At 35.8% G+C, this 27,968-nt stretch overlaps 3 protein-coding genes and 1 long non-coding RNA gene across 5 annotated transcripts; all 4 read right to left on the bottom strand.

Annotated features, from left to right (window-relative positions):
• On the bottom strand, positions 1 to 27,841 carry LOC141835825 (protein GAMETE EXPRESSED 2-like; the record flags this gene model as incomplete). Its single annotated transcript, XM_074723202.1, is given in 14 exon segments — positions 1 to 23; positions 419 to 657; positions 1,286 to 1,521; positions 4,417 to 4,644; positions 18,995 to 19,212; positions 20,912 to 21,036; positions 23,206 to 23,514; positions 23,872 to 24,013; positions 24,096 to 24,160; positions 24,221 to 24,424; positions 25,411 to 25,737; positions 27,082 to 27,420; positions 27,528 to 27,696; positions 27,699 to 27,841. Coding segments are annotated over 14 exon segments (2,756 nt in total), but the record flags the coding sequence as incomplete, so codon positions are not given.
• LOC141835827 (uncharacterized) lies at positions 4,498 to 6,419 on the bottom strand. 2 transcript variants are annotated; one of them, XM_074723203.1, is made up of 2 exons: positions 4,904 to 6,419; positions 4,498 to 4,538 (listed from the first exon to the last, which is right to left on the bottom strand). In XM_074723203.1, the coding sequence occupies exon 1, from the start codon at positions 6,340 to 6,342 to the stop codon at positions 4,906 to 4,908; it is 1,437 nt and encodes a 478-aa protein (XP_074579304.1). In that variant the 5' UTR covers positions 6,343 to 6,419; the 3' UTR covers positions 4,498 to 4,538; positions 4,904 to 4,905. The 2 variants fall into 2 exon arrangements, with proteins under 2 accessions (XP_074579304.1, XP_074579305.1); XM_074723204.1 differs by lacking the exon at positions 4,498 to 4,538 and having other exon boundaries at positions 4,958 to 5,101; positions 5,191 to 6,419.
• Positions 6,479 to 7,904, bottom strand: LOC141835828 (uncharacterized). Its single transcript, XR_012602427.1, has 3 exons — positions 7,547 to 7,904; positions 7,403 to 7,455; positions 6,479 to 6,663 (listed from the first exon to the last, which is right to left on the bottom strand). It is a non-coding gene; the product is annotated as an uncharacterized LOC141835828 (long non-coding RNA).
• On the bottom strand, positions 11,156 to 18,879 carry LOC141835997 (protein GAMETE EXPRESSED 2-like). Its single transcript, XM_074723412.1, has 6 exons — positions 18,641 to 18,879; positions 14,719 to 14,954; positions 13,851 to 14,089; positions 13,299 to 13,455; positions 12,920 to 13,080; positions 11,156 to 11,415 (listed from the first exon to the last, which is right to left on the bottom strand). The coding sequence occupies exons 1-6, from the start codon at positions 18,877 to 18,879 to the stop codon at positions 11,386 to 11,388; spliced, it is 1,062 nt and encodes a 353-aa protein (XP_074579513.1). The 3' UTR covers positions 11,156 to 11,385.
• Positions 27,842 to 27,968: the final 127 nt, after the last annotated feature.

Below are 27,968 nucleotides of genomic sequence, written 5' to 3'. Positions count from 1 at the left end.
AATACTGCATCATTTCCCCTATCCTGTTAGCAGAATATTGTAGTTAAATTGTTTATATATATTAAATCACTGGATTCAACTTACATAAATGATCAGACGTAATGGCCTTTGTAGGCAAAATAAAATTCTGGGGTTAGAAGCCTAGACGATATAGTTTTATTCCACAAATTTCTTTTATTAAAGACATTATAGTCAAACATGAGTTTAGAAGCCAGTTGGGTTTAAGATGCAAGAAGAAGCAGAATAACAAGAAGAAATTAGGTGAGTACCATCCTAGGTGTTAGGATTAAGACAAACGTTTACATCATAAACAAATAAACACAAATATTACCAATTTTGTCTAATGTAAATTCGCATGGTATTCTTTTTCTTTACTGCTTCTGTTTTAAGACAAGCGTACACTATATTATGCATTTACTTGATAGTACAACTGTTGAATTGCACTGTTACAGTCACTAATTGTTCCACGGAATCTAAGTCCTTTTCCTTTAAGCACAAAATGGTTGGATATTGTAACAAAAGTCTGAAGAGGCTGCCATTGATTGCTACCTTGAATCTTCAGTTCGGATGAACTAATGAGATTTACTGGCAGAGTAGTTGACAAGGTCCCTTCATTTACTTCCATTGATAGCATTACAATGAAAAGGGATTTGTTACCTGTCACATAAGCATAGTAACCAGTGTAGTAAGAATCTACAAGTTTTAATTCCCATGATCTTGACAGCTAAAGAAGTTGACTGCAATAACATCTCCAAGGGGCCCAAACATTATGGTGGACTTACCAAAATTGCACAATCTTGCTTCAAAAAAATGTGAAAAAGGGAAACTCGGTCTCAGAAAATATTTGCCTAGGAAAACAGAAATGCACAGTCTGCAATAATTTGAAATGCAATTTCATTGAACCCTTATATGTCCATGCAGGAATGTTAGTTACAAAGCAACTAATGATCTGCTAATGCAATACTTGAAACTTCATTACTCTATCAAAGTATGTAACAGAAAGATTGTGCACATTCAGCTGATAATTCTGGGCACTTTCAAGACAAGACAGTTTCAATTTTTGTGTTGGGCCCTATCATTTCAAGACCTTAGATGTCCCATTTGTGGCAAACCCAATCATTTTTAGTTTGTATGTATATCAGCATTGTAGTCCAAATTCCAGGAATAACAAGGGTAAAAACTAAAGTGTATCTCTACTAAGCTCAGTTATAAATTTGTAAAGTTTGATAGATCCATTTTGTAACTTCACAGTCATCATATATTTCTTCCCCAAATATAAAATTACCTGAAAAATTGAAAATGTCTGAATCAACAATAACTAACTCAAACACATCTCTTTGTTTTTCAAAAAGATGGTGCCCGTTGCTTGCTTCCTTGCTTTCCAGAATTATAAATTTAGGAGCATTGATAGTAGGAATGTCATTTATTGGCACAACAAAAGCTGGAACACGAGCCTCTTGTACTCCATTATCATTCATGGCATGCAAAGTGATTATATCATTCCCATAGAAGTTCTCATTACTGCATGATATCAGAACCATTCACATACAAGAAGGTTATGTAAACCATAAGTGAGCAATTATTTTATATACTACGAAAATAGTCAATCTATAAAGCTCAATCTCATATATTTAGTTGCTTACGTCATATTTGAGGTGACCACTTATCCAAAAGATTAATCTATCAGGAAAGAGGTCACCCTATGCTTCTACATTGTTAATAGCTTAAGCTACTATAGGATTTATTCCTTGCAACCATAAGAAATTTAACATGTGACGGATAGGGCGCGAAGATCACACTTAGCACAATGTTGGGGGCTTTAACTAGAAGGGGCCTATTCCCTCTGTTATGAAGACTTGTTCACTCTTGCCCCTCCTTGAGATTTCCACTCTCAAATCCCCATGCTTCTACGCTGATTCTAGGATGCTGATGATGGTTCCAGGCCTATACCTCATCCTACCTCAAATACGAGTAAGATCTTATTACTAGGTTGATCCTTCTACTACCAAGAATAGGTTGTACCCTCCACAATCTTTGAAGCTCATCAACTTCCTATGTAGTAAATGTTGCAATTGTTTTGGGAGGGACCATCAAGCTGTTGCTCACAAGTTGGAGCTGTTGGCGATGCAGACGACATAGACATTGGGATATTATCAATGCCACACCAACCACATAGCCATGAAGAACCCTAAAACCCTTTGTAACCATCAGACGTTGCCCTTGGAGATTGCATCACCTCCTTTGGTTCATTTTCTTACCTCCTTTCATGAGGATGCAATCAACTTTATCCTCCACAGCATTTCATTAGAGTGGGAGCAGAGCCCTCTTTATTGTGGTAGAGATAAATTATTCTTGAAATTCTCACAAAGGAAATGTCTGTTTAGGTCACTACCCATTGGGGAATGTGTGGCAATAACTCCTAATCCATTGTCAGCATTAACCACCTGCAAAGGAAGACAATCTAGATTGCTTGACATGGGTGATGAATATCTGCAATGGGAACTTGCCATTCTTGGCTTGGAATTGTCATATAATGGAAACCAGTGTCTCTTCGTTTAGTCTCATTAACAATATTTATGAGGACTGCTAGTTGGGGCTCCATTGTGAAGATTATCGACTTCGACTTTGAGTATAGTGTAGTTCACATCTATATAGTCGAACCAATGTACCACATCCATATTATGGTAATTTCGGTTCAGAAGGTATGGGCTTCAACCTCTTTGTAGGGGGGGGGGGGGGGGGGGGGGGGGGGGGGGTTGGCCTTTGCTCTGCTTCTGAAAGCTCTAGACTGGACATTGTGTCCAAAGTGAGCATAAGTTAGCTTTTGGTCCTCATTGATTAGACACTATAAAGCTCATGATTAGGAAAGGATTGTGTCTTTCCCCTTGGTTTTGCTCTGCTACATGATAGGCCTTTCTGTTCAGTCAAGAGGGGACACATAGCTTCATCCTACATTCATGGTGGTGGCATGCCCTATTCTGCTTCAAAATATTAGAGTTTGTTACTGTTCTCTTGTCTTGGGCTATAGTAGTGCGACATGGTTTTGAGTTATGGTTTGAACTTGGACATATGTTCTACTAATTTTGGGCCCAATGTTTAGCCCCCTTTCATCACGATGTTAATGAGACCCTTCGGTTCTACTGCTTTATAGGCAAAATCCTTCTACCTTCTATGTACACACTGTTATAATTACAGTAATTCATTCAGTAGGTTGTTGACCTCATCTAGCTTAGGCTAGTATAATGACTTTTGTCATGATTTGCTTAGATATGAGAACTAACCCTTTAACTTTATTGGACTTAGCTATTGAACTAAAATGCTTAAAGCTAAGTTAATAGTAGGTCATTTATGCAAGTTTATTAATTCATTTATTAACTTATAACTCCACATGTGAGATTACATCGGCTATCTTAGTCTCCCCTCTTTTGGATTGTTATCCTCATCAAGACCCAAAGTCTTAACTCATAGTCCATAACTACCCTTAATTGGAGTCCGAGGTCAATTGGTGGTTCTTCAAACAATGTACTAGGCCTATGATTAGATCAATTCTGATGTCAACTGTCATTACTCATCCAAATGAGATGGATGAGATACCTAACCTAATAACTTCATTAAACCCAATGAGAGACCCAACGTACTTAAACCTCAATTAATAGTAGCTCAACGATATAAAATTATGATTCCCTTTAGCCTATAATTCCTCATATATGGTTATTGTTATTTTTTATCAATCAATTCATGAGATCCCAACTTTTCAGCAAATCGCTCAGATGCGTTAATATTCTGTGCAAGGCATATTTTATATGGTTAAAATAACTTATGGAAGAAATGTAATATGCTAATTTCATGATGTGAAAATGGATCCTTGCAACTTAAACTTTTCTTAATAAAAAGTTAAGTATACGTGAGCCTAGTGCCTGACTCCTAATGACTCTTTACCATATCTTCGTACTTGTTAATCAGCCATTAAAGGGTGCAAATTTTGACTATTTTTAATTTTGGGTGGTTTGCAATTACATGAGGTACTGAAAATAGCAACATAGGAACACAGTTATATTGCTTCTATTCCATGTATAGGCCTACAAAATAAGTTCTGATAATGATGGAAGCGAGTTAATATTTAACAATGCCATGCTACAAGTATACTCATTATTCTGCTAAAAGTCCTGTCTAACTAAGTACAACGGAGATCCGCAGCCACATGCGGTAAAATCTAGTGTTAAGTTATACAATAGGTAATAAGTTCTACAACACATAAAAGGAACTTAAAGTTGTATTTGGACCTCAAGGTTTCTAATGGACAAAAGAGCAATTGTCCACATGGAATCAGGAAATAACAGCATCTGTTATGCAGTATGAATGCATGGCAATTGTATTATACCGACAAAAATTAAGTTCCAAGGATCAGCATATTACCCAAGATATTGAAGATACTTCAAGGCAGAATTAATTGGTTCTACATAGCCAGAAATTACTAACTCCTTCCGTGCTACATCTCCCCTGCTTACTGAAAAAAAGTTCCCTTGCTTTTGCTGAATCTGCATTTGGATTGGAGAAAAAAAGACATTCCCTGATTTTGCTCTTATTGCAAGAGAGATATTTTGCTTATCATCTGAGTATATCATTTCGAATCCAGGAAAGCCACTGTCAAGCATCATAGTTTGTGTACATTCTCAAGTTAAAAAAGGATTGAGAGAGTTTGAAGCCAATCTTATTTCGGATAATGCACACTTAATTCTTCAATTATATAATTAAGTGAACACCCCTAACTTAATATAATTAGGTACTAATTATATAATTATGAATAAAATTTGTACTAGATGTTAATGAAATATCGCATATTCCGGATCTGTCACCCAACCAGTATGCAGTGATGGAAATGTCTATTTTATGAGCAATATACCGTCATAAGTCAGTAGATGTTTCATCTTCATTGACCTTTTTATTACAACACGGATGTAGTGCTGGAAGGAATGAGTTGAACCTTTCCTTGAGCACTGGTGAGATTGAATTACAAGAAATGAGAGGATCCAATGAATGTACCACGCCTTTTCTGAGCAATAAGTTAATAGATGCTGAAACACTCCCAGCAAGCATCTCTCTGTGATGAACATCATAGTTATCTACTAGGAGAAACAAAAACTCTAGCAACATATGTGTAATATCAACATACTGTGGCACAGAATTTACCATCAAAAGCATTGCAGGTTCAATGTTCATGATATTGTCAATCTTTTCATCAAAAAACAACCAGTCATAAAACAAAGCAAGCTTTGCATTCGCCTCAAAATAATTCCTCCTGCAAGATTTCAGAAGCCAACCAATGACTGCCCACCTCGATATAACATTAGATTGAATTATCTCATTCGAAGGATGGTGGGCACAACATATGAAGCGAACTATGTCACTTATCATAGACTCACTACCAGGCCAATATAAGTGTTTCTTGGCAAACCATGCTTGGTACCTTTTCTGGCTCCCCCATTTCACAAAGGTGAGCAAAAACCTCAGTTGGCTTTCCATTTGGGGACTGATCCTCAGCAAGAAAAAGTGTGACGGTGTTCTTCTCCGATAAAGGTTGGACAGACCAAAAAATTCTGAGACCTGGAAACTTTTAGGATCAAACAGAAGATCCTTCCAAATGTCCTTGAACTCAGGAATATAGGTCACATCTTGTAGAATGCGGACAAGGTCTCTACCAATATGCATAGACAACTGAAAGTGTTCTCTCAATGCCTTGACACAAAAGTCAATCTCCATCCTCTTCAGCTCTTCCAACTTGAAGCTTCCTCCTAACCTAAAATGATCTGCTAACAACCTGAGATAGACATACAATGCACTTGAGAGGACTAAAGGCTCCTCCACCAACCAATCCCAATTGTTAGACAATATTTTAAGAACCTCGACACTCAACCACAAATTGGACTCGCTGAAATCCCCTCCGGTAATTTGCCTCATGAGAGAGATGAGCAAAGTTTCAATCTTTTCGGCTGAGACGTGGATCAGCATTGAGCACACCCAGAGCAGCTGGCATTTTGGAACCTCCAACAGCCTGGAGAAGGATTCATTGCAGAGTTTGAGAAGGATGGAGGTGAAAATCTCATATCCGTCTATAACAATGGCGTGAAGGTGGGTGAGATGCACTTTAGCAAGGTGCGGTTGTGCCAGTATGCCAAAAGCAATTGCATGATTCAACTGGGAGTACTCGGGAGGAGATGGGATCGTAAGAGGAAAAGGGGGGTTCAACTGGTTCTGCAGGAGAAGGAATGCTTCTCTGAGGGACGTTTCGGTGGGATTCTCAGCTTCGTGGGGAGCGGTTCGAAGCAACCTTTCGGGGCACATACCGAATTGTTGGCCTAAAGAAGCAATTACAGAAAAGTCGGTAGAACAAATCAAAATTCTTCTACTACCCGCCCGCATCGGAGTTTGCCAAAATCTTCATCGTGGCCACAGCTCTAGGCAGCGGTAGGCGCCCGCGCCTATTCTTTTCAGGAGAGAGGCTACTGCTGCATCTCGCGAATCGATGCTCCGATAAGGGAAGAGGAACCACTGTCAGTTCGGTAGAGGAAGATTTCGGTGGCTTGACACGGAAGAAGAAGAGGAGTCCCGTACAACCCCCAGCATTTTGTTATTGTCACGTAGCAGGATTCACCAATCAAGGTCCTGTAATTTATAACATACAACACCACTAAATATAATTATATATTAAATTCTACAACAAGTAAATCCTACTTAACCATTAACCTCAACCGGATTCGAACCTAATCAGATCCAATTACACAACTCGGTTGGTTTAACCCAACCAAGTCCAACTAACACCACTAAACCAGATCAACCCAACCACAACCTAATCCACTTGAATTTTATCCGGATCTAAGTTATCCTAAAAGCAAAACCATAATACTTAATCTAAACAGAAATACAATGGAACAACAATCCAATCCCAACAGCATCGATCCAAAACCCAACAACCAACACTCTGATCAATTCGAAATAGAACGAACAGATTCAACATCAACAAAATTCTTCAACACCGAAGCAAAGAAAACTCAACAGCAAGCAACCATCAATTCAAACAGAACCCGATCTCATCCTTAACCGATTAGTCCAGATTTGTTGCTAAACAAGGACTAACCGAAATCAAGAATTCTTACCAAAAAACCCAACAGAGCATAAACTCTGATCAACCAAATCAAAATCCTAACGAGACAATCTCCACCACAGATCAATCAAATACAGGAAAATCATCCCAAAAGATAAATCCCTAGCAAAACCACATCCACAACCGATCAAACCTCCACTGATTCAAACAACCACGAATAACCCAACAACAAACAATTCTAACGAATCCATCTACTGTTCTATCATAGCAACAAAAATCTAACCAGGCTCAGAGCTTTACCTCCGATCTGCCCTAAATCACGACAAGCTTCGATTCTTCTTGCTGCCGAAATCCTAATAGAACAACAAAAATCCCAACTTAAATCGATCAAATCCAACAATCACAAACAATCCAACCGAATAGCAAGATAGTCCGTTTGCTCACCGACGAAGGAAACCTAGCCGGCGATGAGCTTGCAGGGAGGAGCATCACCCTACACCCTCAGCCAACGTCGCTTCAGAAGGAACAGGTGGTGGGGACTACGTGGATCTCGAATTCCCCTTTCTTCTGGCCGACGGCGAGCTAGGGCTTCGGATTTCCTCAGGCGGCCACCGACGTTGCCTTCTCGCCCGGAGGAAGCTGAATTCCACGGCAGGAAGAGGAGCAGCTATCGGCGTGCGATTGTAGATTCCGCAGCGGCGGGATCAACAAGATTAGGGTTTTAAGGGAGTGAGCGTCGCAGCGGCGGGGCCTTGGTGTCGTCCACGGAGAAGACGAACAGGGGTGTCGGCGGCGTACTTGGGAAAAATCGTGATCCCTTTTATTCTGAGCCTAATTCATGTTAAAACGGACCAGGTCGGTTCAAATTTCAACGGTAACAAATCAGATTTGATCTTGATTCGTTTGGTTCACTAACTAAACGATCTTTGATTTGACTCAAACTAATTTTGTTCAATTTATTTTCACAAGACAAAGCTTTTCATTACATCCATTCTGACAAAATCTCTTCCATGACGAACCAAACCAAGTTGATTCAATTTAGTTCAAAATTAAACTCTTTGATTCACTAACCAAATGACCTCTAATTTGAACGAAATTAGTTTCGTTCATTTCGTCTTCGCAAGACTAGTTCCAATTTTCTCATATCTTACAACTTACAAGCTAGATGTGCATATTCAGGTGTCACAAATCAATTCATTAGAAACATAATTGAAAATGTGTACTGATGTTTTATAACCTTATGGTTGAAAAACGATTTGATCTAGCTATCATAGTGCTCATCAAGTTCCAAAATTTTGATCCATGCTAGAATTTCAATCTTTGATTGGAATGGTAGTATTTTGGTACTATATCAATCTTTCAATGTACAGTGTCGATAACACGTTTGAGGTGGTACGTAGCTATATATATCCCTAAATTCAAATTTTATATAATACGGAATGGTGGAGTTTTGATATTATGTTGTATTAGACACAAGCTCCTAAAAAATATCAAACAATATTTCAAATACTCTTAATTTCAAACAATACTCCAAATACTTTTAATTTCAAGACACGATAGTTAATGTAATCGATAAAGCAACAAATAATGAGTAGAATTGAGTTTGAATAATTTATTAGAATGATACATTTCAACGGTATTGTTTGTTAAGGTATGAGATTTTAAATTGTGGCGCACATCATATCCTTAGTGTGTGATTTTGCCTTTCAAATACCATGTTATTAAGACTACCAAGCATAGTGTGGTGAGGAAACACTGCCACAATTTTGAAAGAACTTACAAAAAAAAAAAATGTTGCCTAACTACATTTTGACATAATAATTACAACCCAGATTAATTCATACAATCTTAATGACTTTCTATAATTATCTCTCTACCTTTGTTTTGAAAACTTTAAAATTCTTTAAAGAATTTTTTTTTCTTCAACTAGAATCTAAATATCATCAGCGAATGCAATAAGATAGTGATTTTCACATGAGGCAAGTGATGATAAAGTTAAATTTTCACTTTGCAATAAGACAGTCTCACACGGTCAGGCGGGTCAGCCCACGATCATCTGTGAGGAGGTAAATCGAAAAACTGTAATTGATCATGATGAAGAAGAGTATTGCTCGACTCGCTGAGATTCAAACTCTTACTCTCTTCTGCAACTTTGCTCCATCATAACTTACCATTCTAGCACAGAAATGAGGCAAGATAAGACAGATTTTCTTGCAAATGCATTATTTCGGCGGGATAAGGTAAGTCTCATCTGAAGGTGGAGATGGCTGCACGCCTGCACCATGTCCAGGTACGCGACTGCATTAAAATTTTATAAATTCAGACATTAAAAGTTTTGAATTACTCGAAATCTTTTATTTATCAATTCATCACCCTGAGGCTATGAAACAACAAAAAAAAAAAAAAGCAAAACCAACAGGCAATATACGTGATTGAATGTCATCGAAAAGATGTTAAACAATATATTTTGTATATATATGTTACCCACATAAATCGATAGATTGAGTAAAAAATGCTTGGCATGTTCGATTGAAAGTGTAGATAAGTCAATGGATTTGATGATGTAAAAACATGATAACATTCACACCAAACGTCTCTCATGGTCGGCCCCATAATTTAATGAAAGGAGATAAATTAGATATTATACATCCCTCTAGGTGCAAGAGCTTTTTAATTTTATCTTTCCACTTGTTTGATTGAACATATTGAATGAATTATCATCAATCCATTCCATCTTATTCAATATAAGACAAAGGATGAATAATTAAATTTTATAAAAAATAATAATATTATTATTTCCTTTTTCAAAGGTTGTTTCATCACCTAATAATTTTAATGAATAATTCATAAAGTGTAAAATATTTAATTTATAGATGCTTCTTTTTTATAAACTAAAAAAATTTAGATTCAAATGAAAAAAATTCAATACTTATCAATCAACTTGACAAAATAAAAAATAGACACCAGGACAACTTTAAAAATTCTTAGTATAATTCTATAATTCATTTATTTTAAAAATATTTAAATTATAATTAATCAATTTTATCGTTATTTTTGACACATAAGCACTTAGAAAATAGACCATGCTAAATATACGTATGTACATCATATCTGAGGCAACAACGAAGCAACAATTAAAATTTTCATTATCAAACATGATTGACCGTGTCTCCTGACACAACTATATCTTTTGCTACCACTTGACAAAGAGAAGTCTAGAGTGAACACGATTTAATCGTATTCTCTAACATGACCGTGTTCGATTAAGCATAAACATCCAACAATCAACATGGTCTGCCCATGCTTACCAACATGGTCGTGGCACGGTGACAACATCCTACCTGAGCTTTAAGAGATCATAACTTTTGATTAAATTAAACCACGAGACTTTTTTAAGATATCAAATCAAAACTCATTGAACCCTCTACATTTGTTACTAGATATAACCCATAACGACTTAATTTTTGACTAAAAAATATTATTTAAAAATCTTTTTAGAATTATATTAGAGTCATTTTCATCTTTTATCTTATTAGAATTTTAAAACTATTTAAATCTTTATGCAATTATTATTAAAGTATTATCTTTTATTTTAAATTAATTTTGTTGGATTAAACCTAGAGACAACATCTTTGCATTCGACGATTTCCGATATCTTCTCTGAAATGCTACAATGAGAACGAGCTTCAAAAATAATTACTATTATATCCTATGGCAATATCAGACACCCATTGATATAATAATTATTGGCAACTCATTTAGTGATGCTTACCACGTTTATTCTAATGATTGACACAACAATATGAAATAAGCATAGAAGAAACCCAAGTTTTCAAAGAACATGCAACCAACGATTTTAGTTGAAGTCTAATTCAGGGAAGAAAAAAAAAAACACAGCAATAATGCCCAATAGAATAAAGAATATTATCTCGTTCATTCCTCAGTTCTAAAGTTTTTAACTAGTATAATTCCAGTGACCTGTAAACAAGTGTGGATTTATAAGATTAACAAAATCTTCTGCCTGGTTGTTTTTCACGTGGTCGATTGAACAACTGTACCAAGTCAACGTTTGCACAAAACTATATGATAAAATGGAATAAAGAATTCAACCGTCCAAATTATTTTAAGCAGATTAGTTTCGAGACTAAATACATTGGAGCAGATAACAAAATGCAACTGTTTTGTAGCACTTGGGAACTGTAAACCCATCAACATATTCTATAGTGGCGATTTAGAATTGTGTTCTTTGCTGATCGATCCACACTGCGCATCCTTTCAGGCTGTCATATTTTCTGATGAATTTTACCGTTGTGCTGCAGAATTACAAACAAGAGTAAGCAGATCTATGCAGGGAAAGAGTAGATATGGGCTAATGAATTGCTAGTGAAGTTTACTCTATTTTTCAGGAAGAGGCAAAATTCATTCCAAAAAGTGTATCAAAGAGAACAAATCACAGCTAAAGAAAAGAGAGAAGAAGGATTACTGGGGTTTAGTCCAATCATTAATAAAGAACAATGTACCAGCACAATATGGGAGCAAAGGCTTGTATTATTAAAAATATTATAGTTTAACCACAAGGCAAATCTAGAAGAACAGATCGAAAAGGAAAAATGTAAAGCCATTATAAAGAAGCATAGGTCTTCTTCACCTTCTTCGTTTGCTCACCATGCTAAAGACATGTTAGTTAAAAGAAAACTATAGTTTCATCCTATTTCATGTCCATAATTTAGACTATTTTATCAACAAGCCAATGCTAAATCTAAGGGTCTATTTACATGGAACAAGGGAGACAAAATCTACAGAGAGGGTGATTAATGAATGCACAACATCTACTCTAATATGTTTACTTGATTGATGGAGGCTTATGCAGGAACGAAAAGGCATGCTGCAAGTTCAATTTTGGCTCAAATTTCATCTTTCCAAAATTAGGTAAAGGGTAGGCAGAAGATGAAATAGATTTTTTTTTTCTACTAAAATGTTTTATGCTCTTGTCCTTTTGCTCATATTACATGGTAAACCTAATTTTTACTCACTTGTGCTCCTCCCTCAAGCTGACTCCATCTAGCGGGAAACTTAGTGATTGTTGTTGTTGTTGTTGTTGTTGTGTCCTCCCTCAAACACTCACATCCACATTGATCCCTCCAATTCATGCCAGAGAAGCCACCATTGAGTTCACACTAGTTGCATTTTACTCTCGGCACCAGCATGTATTTTTGGAGAATAATTCCATGGGTGTAGTGGGCACTATGCTTATTCTTGATCATATTTGGGAATTTATGTTTTTAAAAATTATTACACAAATCATTGTTGTATTTGTTTGCTAAAAATGATTTTTTGAAAATATTTAAAAATATGAATTACAAATTATTTTATAGAAAATTATTCCAAAAATTTAGATTTATAAAATCCTAATTTATATAATTTTGCAAACAAAATATTTTAAAAATTAATTTTATAAAAAATTTATTTTTCATTGATATATCCATGAAGAAATTAATTGATCATATTTAAAATTTTAATTTATTTGCTAAATTCAATAACTAAATAAATCCTCATGCGCATTTTGTAGGTTTTAAATTAGTTTTGCAAGTATTTATCATAGTAAACTTTTGTTCAAAAAATTAATCAATAAACCATGAACCACAGAGAATTTGAATTGAAGTGAACCTTAACATTGAACCACCATTGCCCTAAAAGCTTCAGGCAAAAACCAGAATATAATCAAACGACATTAAGAACTTAGACAATTCCATATTGTAATGGTCTGTGCATACTTGGACAGAGAATAAATATATCATGAAGGAAAATAAGACTTACAGTGTAATGGTTGAGGTTTTCATCAGTTGAGAAGGGTGTGACATCAAAGGAGTCGCGTCTATCTCTATGCAGGGCATTTAGACACTTGCAAATGAAGAAAAGAAGCACTGCTCCAAAAAGAAGCATCATGATAATCTCCAAGATTATTATATATCTAAGCACTGCAAAATGTCGAGGAAACCTGTTAAATAATAATACCAGATCATCCTATATCTAGTGGCTGGTGCAGAGGCAAACATGTATTATAGTATTTGAGACATTTCCAATACTAACATATATAACAAGTTAACTTAGATAGATTAGAAAGATTAAAAATGAACACTTGTTTTTGATAAGACACTGAAAAAAGTGCTCATAAAAATGATAGCAGCAAAGGTACCAAGAACTTCCAAACGATGTACTGGCCTTCTTTTTATAAGGCGCACGATAACCTCATTACAAAGTGGCATTGACATCATCTCTGAACAATCAGGATAGCATCCATAATTTCCCAAATCATTCACCTTTAGAGTCAATACTGCATCATTTCCCCTATCCTGTTAGCAGAATATTGAAGTTAAATTGTTTATATATATTAAAACACTGGATTCAACTTACATAAGTGATCAGATGTAATGGCCTTCATAGGCAAAATAAAATTCTGGGGTTAGAAGCCTAGACGATATAGTTTTATTCCACAAATTTCTTTTAGTAAGGTCACTATAGTCAAACATGAGTTTAGAAGCCTGTTGGGTTTAAGATGCAAGAAAAAGCAGAATAACAAGCAGAAATTGGGTGAGTACCATCCTAGGTGTTAGGATTAAGACAAACGTTTACATCATAAACAAATAAACACAAATATTACCAATTTTGTCTAATGTAAATTCCCATGGTATTCTTTTTCTTCACTGCTTCTGTTTTAAGACAAGCGTAGACTATATTATGCACTTACTTGATAGTACAACTGTTGTATTGCACTGTTACAGTCACTAATTGTTCCACGGAATCTAAGTCCTTTTCCTTTAAGCACAAAATGGTTGGATATTGTCACAAAAGTCTGAAGAGGCTGCCATTGATTGCTACCTTGAATCTTCAGTTCGGATGAACTAATGAGATTTACTGGCAGAGTAGTTGACAAGGTCCCTTCATTTACTTCCATTGATAGCATTACAATGAAAAGGGATTTGTTACCTGTCACATAAGCATAGTAACCAGTGTAGTAAGAATCTACAAGTTTTAATTCCCATGATCTTGACAGCTACAGAAGTTGACTGCAATAACATCTCCAAGGTGCCCAAACATTATGGTGGGCTTACCAAAATTGCACAATCTTGCTTCAAAAAAATGTGAAAAAGGGAAACTCGGTCTCAGAAAATATTTGCCTAGGAAAACAGAAATGCACAGTCTGCAATAATTTGAAATGCAATTTCATTGAACCCTTATATGTCCATGCAGGAATGTTAGTTACAAAGCAACTAATGATCTGCTAATGCAATACTTGAAACTTCATTACTCTATCAAAGTATGTAACAGAAAGACTGTGCACATTCAGCTGATAATTCTGGGCACTTTCAAGGCAAGACAGTTTCAATTTTTGTGTTGGGCCCTATCATTTCAAGACCTTAGACGTCCCATTTGTGGCAAACCCAATCATTTTTAGTTTGTATGTATATCAGCATTGTAGTCCAAATTCCAGGAATAACAAGGGTAAAAACTAAAGTGTATCTCTACTAAGCTCAGTTATAAATTTGTAAAGTTTGATAGATCCATTTTGTAACTTCACAGTCATCATATTATTTCTTCCCCAAATATAAAATTACCTGAAAAATTGAAAATGTCTGAATCAACAATAACTAACTCAAACACATCTCTTTGTTTTTCAAAAAGATGGTGCCCGTTGCTTGCTTCCTTGCTTTCCAGAATTATAAATTTAGGAGCATTGATAGTAGGAATGTCATTTATTGGCACAACAAAAGCTGGAACACGAGCCTCTTGTACTCCATTATCATTCATGGCATGCAAAGTGATTATATCATTCCCATAGAAGTTCTCGTTACTGCATGATATCAGAACCATTCACATACAAGAAGGTTATGTAAACCATAAGTGAGCAATTATTTTATATACTACGAAAATAGTCAATCCATAAAGCTCAATCTCATATATTTAGTTGCTTACGTCATATTTGAGGTGACCACTTATCCAAAAGATTAATCTATCAGAAAAGAGGTCACCCTATGCTTCTACATTGTTAATAGCTTAAGCTACTATAGGATTTATTCCTTGCAACCATAAGAAATTTAATATGTGATGGATAAGGCACGAAGATCACACCTAGCACAATGTTGGGGGCTTCAACTAGAAGGGGCCTATTCCCTCTGTTATGAAGACTTGCTCACTCTTGCCCCTCCTTGAGATTTCCACTCTCAAATCCCCATGCTTCTACCCCGACTCTAGGATGATGATGGTTCCAGGCCTATACCTCATCCTACCTCAAATACGAGTAAGATCTTGTTACTAGGTTGATCCTTCTACTACCAAGAATAGGTTGTATCCCTCCACAATCTTTGAAGCTCATCAACTTCCTATGTAGTAAATGCTGCAATTGTTTTGGGAGGGACCATCAAGCTGTTGCTCACAAGTTGGAGCTGTTGGCGATGCAGACGACATAGACATTGGGATATTATCAATGCCACACCAACCACATAGCCATGAAGAACCCTAAAACCCTTTGTAACCATCAGACGTGGCCCTTGGAGATTGCATCACCTCCTTTGGTTCATTTTCTTACCTCCTTTCATAAGGATGCAATCAACTTTATCCTCCACAGTATTTCATTAGAGTGGGAACAGAACCTCTTTATTGTGGTAGAGATAAATTAATCTTGAAATTCTCACAAAGGAAATGTCTGTTTAGGTCACTTTCCATTGGGAATGTGTGGCAATAACTCCTAATCCATTGTCAGCATTAACCACCTGCAAAGGAAGACAATCTAGATTGCTTGACATGGGTGATGAATATCTGCAATGGGAACTTGCCATTCTTGGCTTGGAATTGTCATATAATGGAAACCAGTGTCTCTTCGTTTAGTCTCATTAACAATATTTATGAGGACTGCTAGTTGGGGCACCATTGTGAAGATTATCGACTTCGACTTTGAGTATATTGTGGGTGAGAGGCGCCCTAGTGTAGTTTACATCTATATAGTCGAACCAATGTACCACATCCATATTATGGTAATTTCGGTTCAGAAGGTATGGGCTTCAACCTCTTTGTATGTGGCGGGGGGGGGGGGGGGGGGGGGGGGGGGGGGGGGGGGGGGGGGGGGGGGGGGGTGGTTGCCCTTTGCTCTGCTTCTGAAAGCTCTAGACTGGACATTGTGTCCAAAGTGAGCATAAATTAGCTTTTGGTCCTCATTGATTAGACACTATACTCATGATTAGCATGTTATAAAGCATTTCCTTTTGCCTTTCGATTAGGAAAGGATTGTGTCTTTCCCCTTGGTTTTGCTCTGCTACATGATAGGCCTTTCTGTTCAGTCAAGAGGGGACACATAGCTTCATCCTACATTCATGCCACTTCATCCTACATTCATGGCGGTGGCATGTCCTATTCTGCTTCAAAATATTAGAGTTTGTTACTGTTCTCTTGTCTTGGGCTATAGTAGTGCAACATGGTTTTGAGTTATGGTTTGAACTTGGACATATGTTCTACTAATATTGGGCCCAATGTTTAGCCCCCTTTCATCATGATGTTAATGAGACCCTTCGGTTCTACTTCTTTATAGGCAAAATCCTTCTACCTTCTATGTACACACTATGTTATAATTACAGTAATTCATTCACTATGTTGTTGACCTCATCTAGCTTAGGCTAGTATAATGACTTTTATCATGATTTGCTTAGATATGAGAACTAACCCTTTAACTTTATTGGACTTAGCTATTGAACTAAAATGCTTAAAGCTAAGTTAATAGTAGGTCATTTATGCAAGTTTATTAATTCATTTATTAACTTATAACTCCACATGTGAGATTACATCGGCTATCTTAGTCTCCCCTCTTTTGGATTGTTATCCTCATCAAGAGAAGGGGAGCATTGGAGCCTTGGAGCAACGGTAAGGTTGTTGCCATGTTCTTCCCGGCGAAACCGCCTCGCCCCTCTGCCCTCTGGACCTCTGGTCGAGTGAAACCGAGAGGGCCTCGCCCCTCTGCCCTCTGGTCGAGTGAAACCGAGAGGGCCTCGCCCCTCTGCCCTCTGGTCGAGTGGTCTGTGGTCGTCTTCTTCGGATTGCTGTTTACAGTTTGTCTGATTGCTGTTTACTCAAACAGTCAAGCCGATCCGGTAGTTTATTTTACTTTTTCTAATATTATTGTTGTTTAGATTTAGCTTTTAAATAGTAATTTTTTGTGTTTGATTCAGCTGTTCTACGAGTCTTTTGACGAATCGGGCAGTAGATCGTTTGACGGACTACTAAGGTAAATTATTTCTGTTCTATTATTAATTGTTGGTAGATAGTTCATTATTAGAGTAAAATTTAATTAATAATTTTGCAACTAAAAAAGCAAGAAAATTTAATTTTATATAAAAAATTTATTTTTATAATTAAAATTTTAATTTATTTTAAAAAAATTTGACCTAGAGGTCACGGGTTCAAATCCTGGAAACAGCCTCTTGCCAAAGGCAAGGTAAGGCTGCGTACAATGGATCCTTTCCCCGGACCCCGCATGGCGGGAGCTTCGTGCACCGGGCTGCCCTTTTTTTTTTTTTATCCTCATCAAGACCCAAAGTCTTAACTCATAGTCCATACTACCCTTAATTGGAGTCTGAGGTCAATTGGTGGTTCTTCAAACAATGTACTAGGCCTATGATTAGATCAATTCTGATGTCAACTGTCATTACTCATCCAAATGAGATACCTAACCTAATAACTTCATTAAACCCAATGAGAGACCCAATGTACTTAAACCTCAATTAATAGTAGCTCAACGATATAAAATTATGATTCCCTTTAGCCTATAATTCCTCATATATGGTTATTATTATTTTTTTTATCAATCAATTCATGAGATCCCAACTTGTCAGCAAATCGCTCAGACACATTAATATTCTGTGCAAGGCATATTTTATATGGTTAAAATAACTTATGGAAGAAATGTAATATCCTAATTTCATGATGTGAAAATGGATCCTTGCAACTTAAACTTTTCTTAATAAAAAGTTAGGTATACGTGAGCCTAGTGCCCGACTCCTAATGACTCTTTACCATATATTCATACTTGTTAATCAGCCATTAAAGGGTGCAAATTTTGACTATTTTTAATTTTGGGTGGTTTGCAATTACTTGTGGTACTGAAAATAGCAACATAGGAACACAGTTATATTGCTTCTATTCCATGTATAGGCCTACAAAATAAGTTCTGATAACGATGGAAGCGAGTTAATATTTAACAATGCCATGCTACAAGTATACTCATTATTCTGCTAAAAGTCCTGTCTAAGTAAGTACAACGGAGATCCGCAGCCACATGTGGTAAAATCTAGTGTTAAGTTATACAATAGGTAATAAGTTATACAACACATAAAAGGAACTTAAAGTTGTATTTGGACATCAAGGTTTCTAATGGACAAAAGAGCAATTGTCCACATGGAATCAGGAAATAACAGCATCTGTTATGCAGTATGAATGCATGGTAATTGTATTATACTGACAAAAATTAAGTTCCAAGGATCAGCATATTACCCAAGATATTGAAGATACTTCAAGGCAGAATTAATTGGTTCTACATAGCCAGAAATTACTAACTCCTTCCGTGCTACATCTCCCCTGCTTACTGAAAAAAAGTTCCCTTGCTTTTGCTGAATCTGCATTTGGATTGGAGAAAAAAAGACATTCCCTGATTTTGCTCTTATTGCAAGAGAGATATTTTGCTTATCATCTGAGTATATCATTTCGAATCCAGGAAACCCACTGTCCAGCATCATAGTTTGTGTACATTCTCAAGTTAGAAAAGGAATGAGACAGTTTGAAGCCAATCTTATTTCGGATAATGCACACTTAATTCTTCAATTATATAATTTCAGAAAGGAGACTGACCCGAATTTAGGGCTTATTATATCTTCAATTACATGCAATTTCTCAGGCAAAGAAATAAACTGAGGTGGCTTGCAGAGGACAAATATGAAGACCATGGCAGTAGCAATATTCTTGTTGATATCACAGAATGTATAAGAGAAAAAGTCTTCACCGAAGAATCCCTGGTAAGGAGTGTATCGAAATAGTTGCCCATATTGCACCAGTGATCCATGAATTGGCTTTCAAGGGCAATATCAAAAATATGATTTCAATATTAATGTCACATGAATGAATCATATATATGAAATGCTATATTTGCAATTATGCAGCTAGCAGAGTGGAAGTTGAAAGAAATGGAGGTAATCTTCTCTAAGTAATTGGATTTAAAGACATAAAAGTGTCACATATGATATAGGTGATATCGGGCTTGGCCATGCAATTATGAAGAAAACCTAGTGTAGCATGCATCAATATCTGGCATGGGATTGATTCAACTGCCTTCACCTCTTCATAGTTCATACCATTAACATCCAACTGACGATCATATCTGACAAATAACTAAATGAACACAAAAAAGCATTGAATGCAAACTCTGCCATCCTAGGTCAATGCAACAAAAGTTAGCTGGTGCAACCATACAAGGCATCATATTTCTAAAGATCTATTTTATTATACCCCTTTCTCTCTAAACCCCTCTTTTAAGTTATGAAGCATGAAGCAGTGAAAGGAAGTTGTAACTCAAAAAAAAAAAAAGAAAACAATCAATAGTAATCAATTGGATCAGGTTCGTAGTACCAACAAAAAGCATCATGATGATGCCAAAAATGGTATTCTTTGATAAATGTTCTTCCACATTCACTTATTGTCAAACATTGGTTCAAAACTTCTTTCTTATTATTGTTCTGGCTTATCTGGCCTATAACAAATATAAATGTACTGCATAACTAGTAACAGAGGTGGAGACTGGAGCCAGTCTTTAGCACATGAGCTTATCATTGAAGTTCAATATAAAGCTGAAAAAAGAATTGTATTTATCTCGTTATTTGGGGTTGATCCTCTCATTAACATAGAGAATAGATTAGTCAGCTCAAATGCTAGAATGATAGCATCCTGCATTTGTTAAAAATATAAATGTATGGGTGGGGTCCAGTCCTAAGAGCTTACAATTTTGGAATAAGTGGTCACTCAAATTTAACTGGCATGAGGGCAGGAGGTTCTACGTTTGAATTCTTCTAGTGTTAATAATTTAGTATAGGTGTTGGATATGCTCCTAACGGCTAAAGTTTTTCAAATTAGCGGTTGCATAACAAATGGTGGTTTTGATCAATGTTTAAAATTTTGAGAGTGTTAGGAGTTTCAGTTTATGATCGGCACGATACAGTTTTTGGTACCATATTGTGTCGTGCTGATACAGTTTCGAGATTGTCTCCTACATTCGTAAAGATGTTTTTTTTCTCATATCTCTATTTATTGAGGAAGGAGGAAATTAATGAAAAAAATGATGAAACAAAGAGAGGGAAAGGAATTTAAGGAGAAAAATAAAGAAAAAAAAACTTGCAGTCAATCATGGCGGCCGCGTGACCTTGCGAAGGCCTCTGTAAGGTCACGGTGGCCTTGCGATCTCGCAGAGGCCTTTGTGAGGTCGGGGCGGCTTCGCAATCCACAAAGGCTACCATGAGGTCGCCACAAGGTCATGGCAGCCTTCTGACCACACAAAGGCCACCATGACGCTGCTTTTGCCTTGTGGCTCCGAGCCTAGTGCCAAAATATGAGTTCGGTGTCGGTCGGTGGATAAAACAGTAAATTTCATCCATGACGACCGGCATAGCTCGAAATCTAAATCCATGGTTTTGATTAGAAAACAAGAGAGTTAATATCAGAGCAAGAATACGTTGGAGATTTAGAAATGAATGAACAATTAGTGATGTGAAGTCTTACAATTGAGAATTCAATTGTATTAGAATTTCTGCCTGTAACATAATCATTTGAAAGGACATCAAAAGCAAGTGATTCATCCTCCCAAACAAAGATACTGTCATTGTTAGCCTTAGAAAAATACTCTCCTGGAAAACAAAAAAAAGACAATAAACCATTAGAAAGATATCATTCTAAATAAATACATACCTTCTCTAGCATTCTTTTCCTATATGATTAATAACAGAACAAGCATCAACAAACATGACATCAAACTATCCAATGAACAAAAATTTATGTTTTCTTCGTGATTCATATTAGGGCACTAGAAAACAAAGGCCTGAACTCAAAAAGGATATGCTTGCCTTCAAGTTACAAATATAACTGGTAAAGATATTCTCTCTCCTCAAGAGAATAAACAAAATAAAAGGTAGAATGTTTCCAGAAACAAGCAAATTTTGTGTGGAATTTGCAGATGTAACCACCAGTGTGAACTTTGTTCGATTTTGGGGAGGGAATTAATTTGACCTTTCCTTTTCCTGATGATGGATTCTGATGTAAGACACATGACCAACCTGAATTCTCAGGATGTCCTAACTCCACAATGCTACAAAAACTACAAAAGGCTCTAAATTTTTTTTAACAAGATAATATCAACTATCAACTATTCTTTTAGAAAAAAGTAGAATGGCAAGAGAGACTCCTATTAGATGTTAAAAGTTCAAAATAAGACCAAGCTAAGCTATACTAGCAAACAACTAATAGAAAAAATGCTGACAATCCCTACATAAAAAACATCCTTGCAAAACATAACAAAGGATTGACATAATTGACATAGACAAACATACCATATGAAGTCAAAGAAGGAAGTTAAATTTTAAGCCAGCTTATCTTCTAATTTGACACTGAATGTCACCCAAGAAGACACCTTACACGGCCTCCACAAAATATATTTGCATTGACACTTTGGGAGAGAGATTGTAGATAATGCAAGTGAAGTGTGGTTAACCTCTTTTGAAACTAATATCTTGAAAAACCCTAAACCTTGGATAATGCTAGGAAGAGGCTCTAATCAAAACCTAACTCCATGGATGCCCTATTTGCCTTTTTCGTTCATCTTCTTCTTTTGCTTCATGTATATCTTGAATCCTCTATGTAATCATGGCATGCTTACCTTATTGTCTATGGTGATATATGCTTCGAGTGTCTTGATTGTATTGATAATATGCTTAGAGTTAATAGTCTCATTTAATGATGCATACATAAAATTGTTATCCTTATTTAATGAAGCATGTTTGGAGATTCTTTTTGTTACACATTACTCGTTCTAATATGTCATATGCCAAATGTTTACCCTACCATCGAGAACTTGTAGAATAACAAATATACCAGGTGCATGAAATGAGCTAGGGTATGATGAATGGTTAAATGTATCTTGGACTTATCTAAAGGGTTTTTAGCTCAGTGGTCACAAAGACCCTATGGCCATTGACCGTGAGACATGTAATGTTATGGTCGCCATGCCTAACCGCAGATTACACAACTTCATGGATGTTGCAGGTGTTTGACAATGGGGGACTAATGTTTTACTAATGATCAAGTGACTTCTAGGTATTGTGGGTATGTGATGGTAAGAACCAGTGATACAATTCTTTCTGTATGTTTTTAGAGATTGATATACTTATGGAACTGTGGTGTCGCATCATCTTTCTTGCTCTATCCTTGTGGCCTTGTCTAACTATTAACTTCGACCTCTCATAAGGCTCTCCTAGCAGTTTATCTCAATGTCGCATACTTCTGTTTGCCTTCAAATTAGCCTAACGCAAGTGGTAGGGGCATCAATCTGGTCTCCAGGTGTGCTTCCGTTATTGTTGCTTGAAACATCACTATTATTGACGTAGAGGTTTGCATAACATTTTCAGATTTTTTTTTTAATTTGCTACTTGTTTACTATCCTACATTTTGTTTGTATAAGACATGACTTGTTATAAATTTTATTACAGTTTCTACTTGTATGTTTCTTGGCTGATTCATAGTGTTATTACTCCTATGGTTACTTCTATGATAATCATCTCTTCTTCCCAATGGCGTTGTGAGGACATATTTTGAGTGTTGTCTAGTGTCCCTGCAGCATAGTCCAGTATCGATACAAGCACTTGCTTATGGAATTGTGCAACCGATAAGATCTCATTTGGGCATGACAATGACACACCATCTAATAAGATAGATTCAATTTAAAATGGAAGAGAATGTTAATGTAATCATAAGTGATCAAAATTTAAGATGTCATACACAGGTTAACTGATTGATGGACTTACTCTCATACGCATGCACCTCAAAAGGACAAGGAGACAAATGCCTGTCGTCAAACAGAATACACATATTGTAAGCACCAAGATCTTTTGCCATGTAGTAGCCAGTATACGATCCATCTCGATTGTCCTGAAATTCCCATCTCATAAAACTTGAATTGTTCGCTGTAAGTAGTAGAAGACACAGTTTGGTCTGCTCTGATGAAATTGGATTTCGATAAGAGTCTACAAGTCGCACCAAAACTTCATTCTTAATATGTGTTTTGACATTGGGTTGAAATTGTGCCACACTTGATAGTGATGTATCAACCAACCCTGGAATGTATAGTCACTCACTAATCACTTATGGGATACAGTTAAAACAAAATGATATTAAACTAAATTTAACTTATGATATGTATAACCACATAATGCAAAGCCCACATAATCCAAGAGAAAAAAGTTTGTGAAACAGACTAGATAAGATCATAAATCTCACATTTTAGAACCAGGTTGATAGGATGGGTGGGGGTATTATCTAGCAGATGATCTAGGGAACAATTGTTAAACCAAACACAGAAACTACTTGGCATCTAACGAGTCTGTGATAACAATGGCTACTTTAGCTACAATAAATAATTTATTATCTCAGAATCATTGCAATTATAAAATTAAAGAGGATTGAAAGGATACCTGGTGCCACTTTAATCACATAAGGATTGCCATCATTTATAGGAATGTTCCCACAAAATATCCAAATTTTGTAGTCTCCACACTTTTCTGGAGTGTAGGTAACATTGAATTCACTAGCTTGTAATGACGAATTTGTTATAATCTGCATGGAAAAAAAATTCAGCCATGTAATAATGTACATTCTAACTAGGCTACCTAAGTAAGCAACCTTGCAGTCATCTTACATTAGAGGGCAATCCATGAATGAATTTGGCAGTTTCATTGGACATCCACGCATCATTATTACCCTCTGTTATAAAGCTTTTATCAGCAAACATGGCATTTCACAGAAAGTAATTCAAATTCTCACCATGATTCTGCAAAGGGATAATAATTGGTACACTATTCAAGGTAGTGTTTTCACTTAAAATATCGACATGCAGCCTTCCTATCTCAACTGGAGACGGGTTATTATACAGATCTTGTAAATAAACTGTGAAAGATGATGTTCTCCCAGCAATAGAACTCACTAAACCGGACCCATTAGCAAAACTGTTTGAATGATGACAATAACCTATGGATAAAAACAAGAAACTATTGAATTTTTAAAAACGATCATTATGAAAAAAATATTGATCCTCCAAGCTTACGAAAAAGACTTGCAAGTAGAAGGAACAAAGAAAAGAAAAGTGCAACTATGATGCACTAAGTTGGAGCACATGATACTATAAGAGTAAAAAGACAATAATGTCATGAAATATTCTGAATGGACGTAACTACTGACGATCTGCAACAGTAGTAATTTTAGAATAAAAAATTTAGATGTAGAGAGTATCTATAGGAGGGTATAGGTGCATGTGTTTCGGTCTTTGGCTGTCTACTCACATCTGATGTTGTATCAGGCATAAGTAGACACCCATACATTTTGACTCATATACATTCACATATTTACCAATAAAAAAAGTAAATTTTAGAATAAAACAAGTAACAATCTGAACATAAAACATAGAAATTTATTCATGTAAGGATATAATTTGACTCTGAGACTAGCAAAGCATGTGAGCTTAAGAAAAAACATAGACTTCCCAATATGTGAGAAAGCAAAATCAATGAAACAGAATGATTACTAGATTATTCCAGTGTCAAAGGATAAATGGATTCACAGAAATATTTTTTGAATCATTAGCAAGTTTTTGAAGAAAAAAGTTGTTTTCTAGTAAATCAATTTTAATGTTAATATAATATGTAATATGACATAAAATATCATTTTAAAGTACCTGAAGTTTCATATCAACAAAATAAACTAGGAATCTCAATAAACATAATATCTAGAGGAAAGAAAGACAATATGTTTGCAAGGGCATACTCTCAAAAACTAAGCATGCAAAAGCTATTAAATTTTGCTATTCCCAAATAATTCAGCACCTTTTTCATGTGTCAAGCCTTTTAATCACAATTGACTTACTTTTTTCCCCTCAAGATGCTTAAAATCTGGCCTCAGGTGAAAAAATAGTGGAAAATAGTAAGCGTAAAATTACTAGAGCTTCAAATTAGACAAACCTATATATACAGAGAAATCATATGTCAAATTCCAGGTACTGTCATTAAGCTTCGCATCAAAAATGATGAGTCTGAATTGGCCAGGTATAGAAACAATAAAAGAGAGCAATTGGGTTCCTCCTGCTACCTCTTCAAATAATAAGTCTGCTACTGGAATAGACAAACTAGAAGTCTTCTCAGTAACACGAGCATCAAATGGATAGAAACCTGGGACTAGGTTCTCAAACTGATCTTTTTGATATATGAACATTTCCAGCCTAGAGAAAACCTGGAATGCATTTGTTTTATATTTCCATTTTCCCAGAGTATTTCTTACATATATTGATCCTGTCAAAATAGGAAAAAATAGAACATTTAAGAATTTTAATATGCTGACATCCACCAGGATCCACATATTCAAACATGAAGGTATTGGCTAATGCATAAATTCAATGTGTATCATTGTGATCTGAAGAACTCATTCAATATGATATTGTTTTTCCAAAAGAATCGATTCTAGTATTTAGTTTATCAAAGGAAAAAAGAAAATATGCAAGGAGAAAAGGTGTAATAACAAATGCATATGGCACATCAATCAACAAGACTAACAATATCAAGCCTGTATTCTTCAAGACTATAGAAAGATTTCTTTTCAAAACAAATTTGTTGTACATAAGTGAAGAAATCACTAGTGGCTTTTGCTTATTCTTAAATGGCCCGTTGATGTGGATATTACAGTCAAAGCCAAACCTGGTTAACATGAGTCAAAGCCAACCTTGGAAAGAATGGAAGCATTTCCTTATAGAGGTGTTACGGATCTTTTGGAAAAAAGAAAATGTATGTTGAAAAAAATAACAGATTCTTTCCAAAAAAAAAAGATTTTTGGCTTTGAATTTTACATCATCATCCTCAAGCCATTTTACAGTTATTTGGCATCAGCTGCATGGATCTTCCTTGCATTGAAGTCAATGGAATATTACTATAGTAATATTTAGATCCCTTAAATCACTTTTTACTAGATTTTTCATCATTTACCTCTTAAACCTTTAACCCTAACGTGATATGACTCCACATACAGAATGTGTGGTCTACATGTGTAGTTACAAAAACCTTATTTGGATCAATTTTAAATGGCTGATTAATATCAACTAAATATATTTCTAAGTATAAATTAGATGTGTCATTAAATGTACTATTGTGCATAGTAGTCATTTTTATCAACATATATATTTCACATGCTACCTGCATATGCCACCACATGTCCATAAGCTTGTAGTGAGTCAACAGAAGACTGCGTATAAATGTTTTTTGAAAGCATGCCTATAAGGGGATACTAAAGTGGAGGATAAAAGAGAAATTAGTAGGGATTAATAGAAAAGAGCATTCTTAGTAAATCAGTTATGAAGCATACATGACACATGGATGTAAACAGTGACATAACAAAGCTTTTTCGAAAGTTACAATGTAGATAAGAAGCCAGTAAGAAATATTCCAGAAAGGATGTGAGACTGTAAAAAAAGACAATGAACTACTGACTCCTTTGTGAATGTTGCTTACTTTTTACACTTTCTTAGAAAACTGCTATTGATATGGGTTGCTAAATCAAAACCCTAGTTTTTAGGTATGTACATGGTTAAGAAGAAGAATTAGAGGATCAATAACTTCATTATACTTAGTAGTGAAGTACCAGACCTGGTTTGACGATAAATGTAAGAGGAGTACCACTTAAAGATTGATTATTTCCATAGACATGTAATAAAAAACTTCCAGAGGTTCTGGGAATAAACTCCAAGCCAAAGAATCCCAGTTCATTCCAACCACTATGACTGATGTCAGGCTGGTCAGCAATAGATCCATTTTCATATGATGAAAATACCTTGAAATAACTGCCATTTGGTTCATTATTCCTTGACGAGATAGTGTTCCCAAATGCATCTTTAAGAAGCAGAAATAGATGAACTTTTGATCCAGCAACAAATTCGTTGATAAAATCCATCCAATAGATGATGCAAGCAGGAGGATAGATATACCCTTTGAAAAGATGTGTTCAATAGAAAGAAGTGAATCACAAGATAAAATATGATAACCACAGAAATTTACAGGAAGAAAAAAAAAGAATTTGCTTTTGGTTTGTATACCAGCAGTAACAGTGAAGTGGAGGGATGAATCCATAATGCCAAAATGGTCATCAGTTATAACCAAAGTAAATACTTCTGCGCGAATGGTAGTAAATGATATACTCTAGGACATAGGATCATTGTCTAGATATTGTATTACACCAGATATGTATGAGTTGTTCCCTTTTTTTTGCCATTGACTGATAATGTAAAATTCAATAGGTCTCTGCTAAAAACTGTGTTCCTGTCTCCGAGGGAATTTTCCAAAAACTTAATCTTAATGATTGTTGTATCACCTACTTGGAACTCATTCTTATCGCCCATCCAGCCGAAGGTAATGCAACCTTATCACCTTGCTCTGCCATGCATTTTATAAAACACAGTTATAATTTTGAGAAACTCCACTAATATGTCACATTTCTTCTAAACTATTCCAGTTCAAAGTCCAACAGTGCAAACTTA

The sequence above is a fragment of the Curcuma longa genome, chromosome 10, assembly GCF_044706935.1.
Source record: "Curcuma longa cultivar G26 ecotype Majalengka, Jawa Barat chromosome 10, ITB_CL_G26_1.1, whole genome shotgun sequence".
NCBI classification, from domain to species: domain Eukaryota; kingdom Viridiplantae; phylum Streptophyta; class Magnoliopsida; order Zingiberales; family Zingiberaceae; genus Curcuma; species Curcuma longa.
Note: the sequence above shows the minus strand (reverse complement) of the source record. Positions and strands in the feature narration are given on the sequence as shown.

Bases quoted from the DNA above. Each gene is read 5' to 3' on its own strand.
- LOC141835827 (XM_074723203.1), bottom strand. From the start codon at position 6,342: ATGTGCCCCGAAAGGTTGCTTCGAACCGCTCCCCACGAAGCTGAGAAT.
- LOC141835997 (XM_074723412.1), bottom strand. From the start codon at position 18,879: ATGCTGGACAGTGGGTTTCCTGGATTCGAAATGATATACTCAGATGAT. The intron at 14,955-18,640 runs GTAATATGCTGA...GATATCATGCAG, and splicing joins AAGTATCTTCAATATCTTGG to TAACGAGAACTTCTATGGGA. The intron at 14,090-14,718 runs GTAATTTTATAT...CTTATGTGACAG, and splicing joins AGACATTTTCAATTTTTCAG to GTAACAAATCCCTTTTCATT.